Source organism: Arachis hypogaea, chromosome 14 (genome assembly GCF_003086295.3).
Source record: "Arachis hypogaea cultivar Tifrunner chromosome 14, arahy.Tifrunner.gnm2.J5K5, whole genome shotgun sequence".
Lineage (NCBI taxonomy): Eukaryota > Viridiplantae > Streptophyta > Magnoliopsida > Fabales > Fabaceae > Arachis > Arachis hypogaea.
The window spans coordinates 121,639,343-121,651,300 of NC_092049.1; the positions used below are offsets into that span (position 1 = coordinate 121,639,343).

The 11,958-nt window shown below is 34.5% G+C and overlaps 2 protein-coding genes across 2 annotated transcripts; one reads left to right on the forward strand and one right to left on the reverse strand.

Moving 5' to 3' along the window:
* Positions 1 to 1,650: 1,650 nt before the first annotated feature.
* Positions 1,651 to 5,656, forward strand: LOC112743903 (uncharacterized). The gene is made up of 7 exons (XM_025793324.3): positions 1,651 to 2,113; positions 2,678 to 2,828; positions 2,924 to 3,049; positions 3,503 to 3,583; positions 4,112 to 4,304; positions 4,548 to 4,818; positions 4,926 to 5,656. The coding sequence occupies exons 1-7, from the start codon at positions 1,735 to 1,737 to the stop codon at positions 5,174 to 5,176; spliced, it is 1,452 nt and encodes a 483-aa protein (XP_025649109.1). The 5' UTR covers positions 1,651 to 1,734; the 3' UTR covers positions 5,177 to 5,656.
* Positions 5,657 to 6,700: 1,044 nt separating this feature from the next.
* On the reverse strand, positions 6,701 to 11,407 carry LOC112743904 (2,3-bisphosphoglycerate-independent phosphoglycerate mutase). Its single transcript, XM_025793327.3, has 10 exons — positions 11,052 to 11,407; positions 10,648 to 10,819; positions 10,167 to 10,294; positions 9,594 to 9,744; positions 9,309 to 9,512; positions 8,691 to 9,115; positions 8,396 to 8,588; positions 8,216 to 8,311; positions 7,417 to 7,572; positions 6,701 to 7,161 (listed from the first exon to the last, which is right to left on the reverse strand). Exons 2-10 carry the CDS (start codon positions 10,807 to 10,809, stop codon positions 6,997 to 6,999), a joined length of 1,680 nt encoding a protein of 559 aa, XP_025649112.1. The 5' UTR covers positions 10,810 to 10,819; positions 11,052 to 11,407; the 3' UTR covers positions 6,701 to 6,996.
* Between the last annotated feature and the right edge of the window lie 551 nt (positions 11,408 to 11,958).

Below are 11,958 nucleotides of genomic sequence, written 5' to 3' on the forward strand. Positions count from 1 at the left end.
CAATTGGGATACACACAGACAACCACATATCCACTACTACTGGACATTTTTGCTTATTTTTTGGAAGAAAAACGGAAGAAAAGAAGATATGAAATATGTGTAGAGAATACCAAAGGTTGCGCATCTTTTTTATAGCTGTTGAAAATTTATCATACTATACCTGATTTATACTGTAAATGTTATAATTTATCACGTATCTCGTTTATAGTGTAAATGAGATAAGTTTATGCGTATGTTGTTTACACTATAAATAAGATAAGACATGTTACATATTTTTATAATTATTTTATAAATTATTTATTTCAATAAATATTTTTTTTAAATTTATTTAGATAAAAAATCCATGAGATCAATAGTAAGCCACGAACATGAACCCAAGTTAATGAGACCTACAAACTTATTTTGTACAACATATCTCATTTGCTCATTCCATCTTGAAATAAGTACTGTTATATATAATGAAAAATGGTAACCATCAGACTAAGGTAAATAAAAACAAAATGGGTTGATAAAAACATTGGAAAATAAGTGCAATATATATATTCAAACCACTTATATGAATAATATTTCCTAATACTTAATTAATATATATATTAATTAAGTATTAGGAAATATTATTCATATAACTGGTTTGAACAATTTCACTATTAACACTTACCAAACAAAAAAAAAAAAAAAAAAAAAAAAAACAGAAAATATTTTGGCAATTGTCACTGTTGTCTAAACCAATTTTTGGCAAGCCACGACATCTTTAATCCCCATGAAACTTGGCCTCCGGAAAAAGTCATTTGTCTGGCATTAACTTCAGAAAAGGAGCTTAGAAATATTTTTGAATTACAACGTATGTCCCTTCCCTCTACTCTAAATGGTTTTTGGAATCCCCCATCCATTGGTACTTTTAAGATTAATTGTGATGCTAGTTATTTTGGTTCGGGTGATAGTGTTGGTTTTGCTTGTGTTATTAGAGATTGTAATGGGAGCTGGCAAAGGGGGTGTTTGGGAATGATTGAGAGTAATAGTATTCTTCAAGGAGAATTGTTTGCTATTTGGAGAGGATATCTCTTAGCTTGGGATGTGGGTCAACGAGATGTTATTTGTGAGACGGATTGTGTGGAAGCATTTAATCTTGTTACTCAAGATGGTTTTGGGTTTATTGATCCACTGGTGCTCAAAATAAGAGATATCATGCATTGGAATTGGCGTGTTGACTTTCGTTTGATTATGAGAGATGCAAACACGGTGGCAGATACTATGGCAAAGATGGCGATGAAGTTACAACTTTCGCATGTGGAGCTTCTTTCACCTTGGGAGGAGTTTAAGAGTAGTCTTAAACGGGACTGTCCCTCTATTTAAGCAGTTCCTTGTTTTGTTTCTTTTGTTTTTCTTTGTTTAATTTATTTTAGTCACCAAAAAAAAAAACCAATTTTTGACTTGATGTTCAAATTGATTCTCTAAAAAATTGTGTATAAATCAACCGACATTTTAAACCTTTTAATTTAGCCTTTAAAAGTATCATAAATCTTTAACTTTAAACACTAAATTATAAATGTTAAATCCTAACTTTTCAAAAAAAAAAAAAAGGAGAATTTTTAGAAGTAAAAAAAAATTCACATATATATAGATTATGGAAAATTATATATAATTTATGGTATTTAAATATATGCTTGAAAGAAAAGCATGATGAATTGAATTGAATTGAAGTTGTGGATTTGAGACCGAAGAGAGAGAGAGAGAATGGAAGGAAGAAGAATATCAGCAAGATATAGCAGCAGAAGAATAGTTGCAAGCAAAGGTGGAAGAAGAAGAAGAGCTTCCACCAATGGCAGTGTTAACCATAACAGCATCGTCAAAAAGCTCCAATCCCGCGAGATTTGCCCCAAGCCCCACCGGGCATTCGCAACAACCACTGCACACCAGAGATTCAGCACCATGCGCTTGGTTCAAGAGTATGACACTCATGATCGTAAACCTTCTTCTACCAATTCTTCTTCTTCTTCTCCTTCTTCCATTTTGCCCTTCTTCATGAAAAGAAGCAAGCTTGTTGAGATCGTTGCTGCTAAGAACTTGGTCTTTGCGCTTTGCCATTCTGGTCTTTGTGCTGCTTTTAGTAGAGGTGAGGGTTCTGAATTGTGTTACCCTTTAGTTGGAAAAGTTGTTTTTTTCTTTTGTGGGCACCTTAAAAATTGAAACTTTCAATGAACATTTGCATTACCTTTTTGTTGATCATTGTTGTGATTGTGCTGAATTCATTGATTCTATGATTTTTAGTTAATGGGGGTGGTCTTTTGTATGTATAAATGAATTGGGGTTTGATCTTTATGCGTGGATGGGTGGGTACCAGTAGCCATTGGCATTAGCCCTTATTGTGCTGAATCGATGGAATTGGAGTTTTATAGTTTTTGAATTGGTGAATTGGGATGGTCTATTGCAAGCACAATTAATTGGGGTTTTGAGTTTTCTGATGCCCATTTTCATTGCCATTTCCCTTTGTTTGATTTTGATCAAAATTGTCATTGTGCTGAATACATGTAAATTGGTTATTTATTTTTGTGAATGGAATGCTCAATTGAATGGAGAAACTGTGAATTGGTACCTATTCTGGTTTTGTGTGGTGCTTCCCATAGTGTTGAGACTTGAGAATACAAATTAGTTGATTGTTCAATTCGATTACTTGCAGATACAAATGAAAGGGTTTGCTTTTTGAATGTGTCCCCTGATGAAGTGATTCGAAGTCTCTTCTATAATAAGAACAATGACTCACTTATTACAGTGTCTGTTTATGCTTCCGAAAACTTCAGCTCCTTGAAATGCAGATCCACTGGGATTGAGTGCGTATATCCTGCAGCTGTGCTTTCAAATCTTCCTCTTTGATTGCTATTTCTGAATCTTTTTTGCTTACATTCGCTTTCATATCTGTTCATAGATACATACGAAGGGGTAGGCCAGACGATGGGTTTCCTCTCTTTGAGTCCGAGTCCTTGAAATGGCCCGGTTTTGTAGAGTTTGACGATGTTAACGGAAAGGTCCTAACTTACTCTGCACAGGATAGGTATCTTCCTCATTTACTTCTCTATTTTAGTCTACTATAGTGTTGTTTTGTTTACCCATTGTTTATTAGAGACAATAATTAATTTGGTCTTTGAGTTTTATAACCGTGAATCATGCACAGATTCCATTTTGACGCCATTTGTGGGATGTTGAAGTGGACCGTTAAGTGCCACATGGCATGTTAACATGGTTTGACAATGCTACAAGTCACAAAATGATTTTCTGACTGGCATGCCACATCATTTGATAGGTTACTATTTTGAGACACGTGACACTTAACTGTCCGGGTCAACATCCTATCAAGGTGTCAAAACGGAATCTATGAGAGGGATTAACTTGATTCACGGTTATAAAACTTCTAGGAACCAAATTGATCAGCAGATGAAAACTCACTACCAAATTGATTGTTATTTCCTGCTTATTCTGTCTAACCACATTCATAAAATGGTATCAGTGTATACAAGGTCTTTGATCTTAAAAACTATACATTGTTATACTCCATCTCAGATAGGCATGTTCAAGAAATCAAGATCAGGTACATTCTCTTCTTTGGATTGACTTCCAGATTCAAGTTCCATTGTACTAAGTAACCTCTCTAAGTCTGCTCTTAAGTTCTGTATTCCGGATACAAATGGCTTGTTCACTTGATCCAGATGTTTTTGTGAAATTCTTCAATATTCCTAACTAATTTATCTAATAGTTTTTGAGTTCCATGATAAACCTTTTTGGAAGTCTAAAGCTTCTTTCAGCTAATGTTAATTTATTTATTAGGACACAAGTGCATATTAAAATTAGTAATAACACTTGTAGATTCTTAAGCGCCATAAGGATTTTTTTCCTGATGGGTATTTTATTATTTCTAATATGCTGCTATCTCAGAATTTTATGTCACTATTTCTTTCTGGAACTGTTATTTCTCGGCATTTTCAGACACTTTTAAGTGTGCCTTGCATGTCTTTTTCAACTAACGTAACTGGTCTTTGTAAAATTTTTGGCAATGTACAATCTACGTGAAACATTGGTGTATCATTTTGGAGCTTAATTAGTTGATCATTTGTTGCAGCCCTGGTATCATGTTATTAATTTTCAATAGATCCAGCGGCCATATTCCCCTTCAGATTCTGTCCATCGAAGATGGCACAGTCCTCAAATCATTCAATCATCTACTTCATCGGAATAAAAAGGTGGATTTCATAGAGCAATTCAATGAAAAGCTTCTGGTCAAGCAAGAAAATGAGAACCTTCAGATTCTTGACGTATGCCTTGCTTTTATTGTTTTATTATCATTTTTTTTTTTTTGGGTTTTGCTGATAAGTGTGCCAGCGAGTTCTTTAAGGATGCAAAAGTTGAAGGTTAAGTTTTTCTTGCATTTAATGTTATTTAAAAGTTTTGTATCCTTAAAGAGAGCCTTCACTAGAAAAAGTCCATTTTTAATATAATGTCTTTTACTTCTCTTTTAAAACTAATTTATGAATGAAAGTAATTTATTTTATTTGTAGGTTCGAAATGCTGAACTGACAGAGATAAGCAGAACTGAGTTCATGACTCCATCAGCATTTATCTTCCTATATGAGAATCAATTGTTCCTTACTTTCAGAAACCGAACAGTTTCTGTGTGGAACTTTCGCGGAGAACTTGTTACGTCATTTGAGGATCACCTGTTATGGCATCCTGATTGCAATACAAATAACATATACATAACAAGTGATCAAGATCTGATCATATCTTATTGCAGGGCTGATTCCGATGTTCAATGGTTGGAAGGAAATGGTAATTCCCTTTGAGCTTAGTTCTTTAGTTTCTAAACATATTAATCATGAACAACTTTCAATTTGCGAAAGTGATTTAATATCATTATAATTTGCCTCGTAATGCAGCTGCTGGCTCCATTAATGTCAGCAATATCTTGACCGGGAAATGTCTCGCTAAAATTAATGCGTCGAATAGCAGCACCAAATCAGATGAGTGCAGTGGAACTGGTTGCAGTTGTCGGCGCAATCATTCATCTCAAATAAGGAGCACTGTGGCGGAGGCTTTGGAGGACATAACTGCCCTCTTTTTCGATGAAGATCGAAATGAGATATATACCGGTAACAGACATGGTCTCATCCATGTATGGTCTAACTAAATACAATATTTTCATGTTTTCTATGTGCCGTACAGATCAAGGAACTCCATGTTCCGCTTTTTGTGCTTGAGCTGTGATTTGATAGCTGGGAACACAGAAAGACAAAATTTATGTAGGAAAATTGTACCTATCTCCAACTTCAAGCACATTTTTGTGTCTCTTTATCTCTGTACCTCTGTCCAGTCCTAGCTACCGAGCTCAACGTTTATGATGGGATTGTTACAGGCAATGTACCATTTGTTCATGTGTTGTTAAGTAGCAATAGGTGATATGCATAGGACCAGTTGGAGTGAATTAGTTACTTGAGTAACAAAAAAAAATGATGCATATTATATATTTTTTACTTTGATTTAGGTTCAAAGGGTTTTGGGTGTATAGTGCAATGAATATTTTAGGTCTATGAGACAGATGAGAAATTGTACTTGTATTCTAATGATTTCTTGGAATTCAAAGGTGGTAACTGTGTGTGTTGAAAAGGCACATTACATGTGTTTTTGCCTCATGAGTTGAAGACATGAACATGTGAACAATAGTTGTAGTGCTATTCTAAGTTTTGCATGCATCTACACCTTTTTCATTTTCATGCTAACTCAGGAAAAGCCTATAAATCTCATTTCGGTTTGTTTGGTTTAATTTGATTATATTTAAAGAACTAAACCAGTACCAACTTGCTGGTTTGGATTGATTTGGTTTTTGAGTTTCTATTGAAGTTTTATAGAGGGAAAAACAAAACAAGCTTAGCTCATAGGAAATTAGTATATATTACTCCATTCTAATATAAGTGTCAACTTTATTTTTTGTGTATTTATTTTCACAAATAATTTTCTACTTAGCAAATCAATATAGCATTAACTTTCTTTTTTCAATCGTAAGGCCTAACTTAACAAGCAAAAAAAAATAAATTAATGAAATAATTAAAGAGAATAATTATCAGAGAGTAGATATTGTCATTTCTAAATTAATGATATGCCTTTTATTTAAGGAATTTTATTCTCAATACAAAGTTCATTTCCAACAAATTAAAATTACAATGAGATTACCTAACATAAATTGATAATATCCACTTCATAATTACTGCTATCAAGAGTAATTTTGTAAACTTATTTTAAAATTTTAAAATTATAGTATATTTCAATGATTTCCTTAGTTAAGTAAATATTTAAAAATAAATACTTAACTAAAACCGAGACAGAACAAATGTAACAATCTTCTTGAGAAGTAAAAAATAATGCCTTGGTTAACTGTAGCTCATTCATTTTCTTTTTCATTGCTCGAGTTATTTTTTCATATATATTAATATATATATATATATATATATATATATATATATATATATATATATATATATATATAGTTCTACATTATCTACCAACTCAACAATTGACATCTACTTTTTAAATTCAAAGAAACTTTGCCTTTGCACTGAACAAAACGTCCTCTCATCAACCTCAATATACAAAATCAGCTAAGGCGGCATTCCAAAATGACATCAAACATCAGAGTCATAACTAGAAACCTACCATATTTGACTGGAAAAATCACATAATGTTTCAATAATTATTAAGGACAATCAAAGAGTTTTTTTTTTCTTTTCCTTTTTTTAAAAAAAAAAAAAGAAACAAAAGCTACACTCAAATGGCCATTAATAAGTTATCCTGTTCTGTCATCCGCAGACTGATTCACTAACAATTCTTCAAAAAATGAAAAATCAAAACCCCGCCATATGTGTGGAGGAGACCAAAACTTTCGAATTATTTAAAAGGGCTGCAATCTCCAGCCTTCCCTGTAGTTGTGCACATTATAGTTTATCTAACAGTTTTCTACTTATCAACTACTTCAATGAGAGTTGTCTCATAGTCACTGGGAGCCACAAATCCATGAAGATTCATCACGGTCGCAGCTACATTGGCCAGCCCACCATCGGGGACGTCATTTCTGAACCTGACACCAGGGGCCAATCCAGGACCTCCAATGGCAATAGGCACCTTAACAAGCAAGGCAGAAGTAATTAGAAAGTTAGAACCAAAATTAACCTTGACATAGGAATGTTTTTAAGAGGCTATATCATTACTCGCTGTTTTTAACATGGATGCCTATATTTTTAGACATCTGTTTAGGTTGTGATTAACATTAAACAATGAATCTCTGCCTTATTACCTGACAAAAATTAGCTAGATATTCAACAAATTCACTACTCATGTAAAGCGGAGAATGGACCAGCTAGAATTTGCATGACTTACCGGCTGAAGGGTATGTGAAGTAAGAATCTGAATCTTTCCCTCCTTGTCAAGAAGAGGCTTTCCCGATTTGTCTCTCTTGACCATGTCCTCTGCATTGCCATGGTCAGCAGTGACGACATAAATTCCACCTACTTGTTCAATTGCATCAAGAATCATCTGCATAACAAATGCACATACACATTAATTAATACAACTGATTAACTACTCGTCTTCACAACTATCTTGTTCTTTCTCCTTTTAGCACAAATTTATTTCTTGCAGTAATTACCTATTCAGCACTAGCATATTAAAAACTAAATGCAACAAAAGAAGTATTCCTGAAGACAGAATCAGTTAACCAGTCATGGACTAACTCCATGTGCAATTTTACACCTCTAACTCATCCATGAAATTCCGACCCAATATTTACCCCACAGCCGATCATACCCTTAATGTCTATTGTGGTACAGTGACATTTATAGTGGCGGTGTGGGAATTAGGGACAGCTCACCTGCTTCCCTTCAGTTGACCAAATAATATGCCAAAGAAACAGAACAAAATTGGATAATGAAATTTGATATTGAACATGGCCTTGCCATTTTAAGAGAGAAATAGACAGAATATACTTTTCTCACATGAATAGCTCTTACCAAAAACACTGTTGTGCCAATTTTAATCGCGATACTAAAAGCCCTATATAGTAAACATGGAGTTCTCAAATTTCCAGCAGAGGGTACAAAAACAAATAACAAGCTGTATTTACAAAAGTGCTCCAGCAAAATTTGTCCAGCAAAATTTGAAAATTAATCGTCGTGCGTACCTTCACTGCTTCATCAGCAGCCTTGCAAGCCACAACTGTCGCTTCAATATCACCTGTATGCCCCACCATGTCACCATTTGGAAGGTTGACACGGATCTGTGCAACACATAAGATAGAAGAATAAGTGGAAGTTTAATAACATCGCAATATATCTGAGTCACTTGATGATTCATCGTTTACCTGATCAAATTTCCGACTAAGAATGGCATCCCTAGCCTTTTCAGCAATCTCCAGTGCCTTCATTTTTGGTTGTACATTGAATGTAATCCCAATGTCACTAGGAATTTCCACATATTCCTCCAGTTGTCGATTAAAATAGCCAGAGCGGTTTCCATTCCAGAAGAATGTGACATGACCAAATTTAACAGTCTCGCTGTTGAAGAGGAAATTCAAACAAGTCAACACGATTATATTTAAAGCTAAATCCAAACTTCTGAATAGTGGTTTATTAATATTTAAAGTAGTCACAGCTCACCTGCATGCAAAAGTCCTAACACCATTATGCACCAAGAATTCACCAGAAGTCCTGTCAATTTCTGGTGGAGAAACAAGATAATGACTAGGAAGCTTCAATTCACCATCGTACTGAAGCATTCCAGCATAGCGAATCTTGGGGAAACGGACTCTATCAAATTTATCAAAGTCTTCGTATTCAAGAGACTTGGCAATCATAACCATACGATCTGCCCGGAAGTTGAATGTAACAACTGCATCACCATCAACAATTGGTCCAACAGCCTTCCCATTATCATCAACAATGACAAAAGGAGGCAGGTACTGATCATTGGCTTTTGGTTCTGCTCTTAGTTTCTTGACAGCTTCAAGAGCACTTTTAAACTTATGAGGGGCTTCGCCAAGAACTTGAGCATCCCACCCTCGTTTCACAACATTCCAGTCATTCTGCAGTTTGTTTCAAAACCATTAGTACAAGAGAGAGAAGGTAAAAAGAGAAAAAGAATAGACGCAAGTCAAGCATATTTTTTGTAAACAAATACAAAATGCTTATGGCTTATTAAATATTTTTATTTTAATCTTATATGGGTATTGAAAGATTCTTGACTTGACCAAACTGAAGGGCAATGTTATGCAGTACCTCATATCGATCCATTGTAACATGCATACGACCCCCACCTGATGCAATTCTTGCATCAATACCCTTCTCACGCAACTTGACAAGATCATTTTCAAGAGTTTCTACAAATCCGACACTTGAGCCATCCAAAACATCACGACCATCTGTAAGAATGTGTACGCGGACTCTCTTAACACCTCGCTCACTAACACCTTTAAGCAACAACTGCAGAAAAATTGCTTAGTTAGAAAGGATCAACTTCACACAAACATGGAGAAACAAATGTTCCAACCCCCCAATCCTCACCTGCAACTGATCAAGTCGGGAATGGACTCCACCATCACTCAATAACCCAATGAGATGCAATGTGCCATTGGCAAAACTTTCCTGTATGTACTTGAAGCCTTCTCCTTCATAAATTTTTCCAGATTCAAGAGCAAGGTCCACAAGCTTGGCACTAGAATGAACAATAAACACCACAAAATCCCAATCCTCAGACAAGTTAGGAGAACATTTTAACAAGAAAGGCTAAGGATTAAGGAGTACACATAAGAAAAGGAACACCAAAAGTAAACATCTGAAAATTCTAAATGAACCAAATATTTAAGAATACAGAGTTCCAAGTCAAAGTAATATACAATTAACCGAAAAATCCATCAAAGGAAAACTAGGCAATAGACGACGACAGCAAAGTTCAATTGTTTTCAAAAAACAAGAACGTTTAACATTTATTGCTTCTATGAATCTAATAGTAACAGTCTTAAAGAAACTCCAGAAAACCAATTCCTTATGAAGAAACCAGTAGGTTAAATAAAATGGCAAGAAACATCTGATTGCTATTAGTCTATTAATTTTAACCACAAATACAAAAAGCCTTACCCTTGAGCAAAGATGCGGCCAGCACCAAGAGCATTGTGACCGACTTCACTGTTGCCCATGTCATCCTCTGTAGGAAGTCCCACAGCAGTACCATGAGCCCTCACCAATCTCCACCTTTCAGGTGCACCCTACAACAACAAAAACCAACCAACCCCACCATTCATTTCCATTTCTATCTCATCAATAATCATACAAATTCAAGACATTCAATAACACCGGTTCAGAATTTCCAGTTAAATAAACTTCAAATCAAGAGAAGGCCTCTCACCTACCAATGACAAGGTAAAAAAAAACTAGGAATCATAACAATACATGAGCAGAAAGTGGATCAAGCAAACGTATACACCCCGAAAAGGGGGACCAATCTTTTAGATCTTATCATTATATGAATGAATATATCATAATATATGCAAAAAGAAAAAGATTTCAGATTCCACAAAAGGGTGCATATACCATGTAGTATCTATATCTATATATCTACCTTTTTGAGGGAATCCATGGTTGGAGTTTCAGCGGTGTGGATACAGTTGTACTGATCAGCGTTGGCCTCACCCCATCCATCCAAAACCACCACAGCAACTGGCTTTCCCTTTGGCAGCTTTGGGTGATCAGCCAATTTAAACTTGGTATCTGTGCTTCCCATATTCCTAACACTAAGAAAAAAAATCAAATTTTTTTCATTCTCTCTTTAAATTTCAGATCCAAATCAAATAAAATCAATCCAAAACATTTCAGAAACCACCAGTAACAACAACAATAATAATAGTAATAACAATTCATAATCTATCTTATATTATGGATTAAATTAAATTAGATTAAAATAAATGAAATTAAATGTTAATGGAGATTACGAGTAGATAGATGGGAATAACAGAAGAGAGATACCTGATTTGTGAGAGAATGAGGGAGTGAGTGAGTAAGGGAAGGAGGCAAAAACAAAGAAGAGATACGAAATCAAATGAGGTTAGGTGTAACTGTAAAAAAGAGGTGGATGATGCGTTAACCTAACTGAGCAAAACCCTGTGTTGCATATGCGATTGGTTAGATATAAATACTAGTGGCATGGAAGAAACAAACTTTTCCATTTATTTATTTAATTATTTTAATTGAAATGGAGACTAGTGTCTTCTAATTAGTGCTTCGTTAATAGGTTGGCATGGAACAAGGCATAAGCATCTCGTTGAGCATCATTCTTCACGCTCAATGTTTTCGCTTTCTTTTCTTTATTTTAATTGAGAAACAAGAGTAAATAAATAATAAATAAATAGTATAAAAAAGTATTTAATTTGAAGTTTTGATTTTTGAATATGAAAAGTTTATGCCACTATTATAACTCAATTCAAGTGGCACTAGATCTTCGAACAAGTTTGAATTTTGATTCTTCAAATATTTCTATTTGACTAAATTTTCAATTTAATTCATGAGATTCACGCGATTACTTAATTTGAATTGAGGTAAAATTTAAATATTTAAATATTTAATTAAAGTTTAATTGGAATTAAACTTGATTTAATAAAATAAACAGGCTTAGTTACACATCCATATAACCAAGTTGGTCCAAACTCAAATTAATTCACACGCATTAATGAAGTGTAAAAACACGCGCCGAAAATCCCCTCGTTATTTCACGTTCATTATGAAGAAACGTTACTTCTTCCTCAACACGAAACCACTCCTTCTCTTCGAATTTCTCTCAAAATCACTCAAATTTCAGTCACGTTCTCTGCGAAAATCACTACTAGAGAAGAATCGCGATAAGATTTCGCCACGAACAAGCAAAAACGAACGAAAA

What these genes read in the sequence shown, in the direction of transcription:
- LOC112743903 (XM_025793324.3), top strand. Translation starts at nt 1,735, where the DNA reads ATGGAAGGAAGAAGAATATCAGCAAGATATAGCAGCAGAAGAATAGTT. An exon ending in TGCAGATCCACTGGGATTGA is followed by an intron (nt 2,829 to 2,923) that starts GTGCGTATATCC and finishes ATCTGTTCATAG; the next exon opens with ATACATACGAAGGGGTAGGC. An exon ending in GTTCAAGAAATCAAGATCAG is followed by an intron (nt 3,584 to 4,111) that starts GTACATTCTCTT and finishes CATTTGTTGCAG; the next exon opens with CCCTGGTATCATGTTATTAA.
- LOC112743904 (XM_025793327.3), bottom strand. Translation starts at nt 10,809, where the DNA reads ATGGGAAGCACAGATACCAAGTTTAAATTGGCTGATCACCCAAAGCTG. An exon ending in CCCGACTTGATCAGTTGCAG is followed by an intron (nt 9,513 to 9,593) that starts GTGAGGATTGGG and finishes ATTTTTCTGCAG; the next exon opens with TTGTTGCTTAAAGGTGTTAG. An exon ending in TTAGTCGGAAATTTGATCAG is followed by an intron (nt 8,312 to 8,395) that starts GTAAACGATGAA and finishes TGTGTTGCACAG; the next exon opens with ATCCGTGTCAACCTTCCAAA.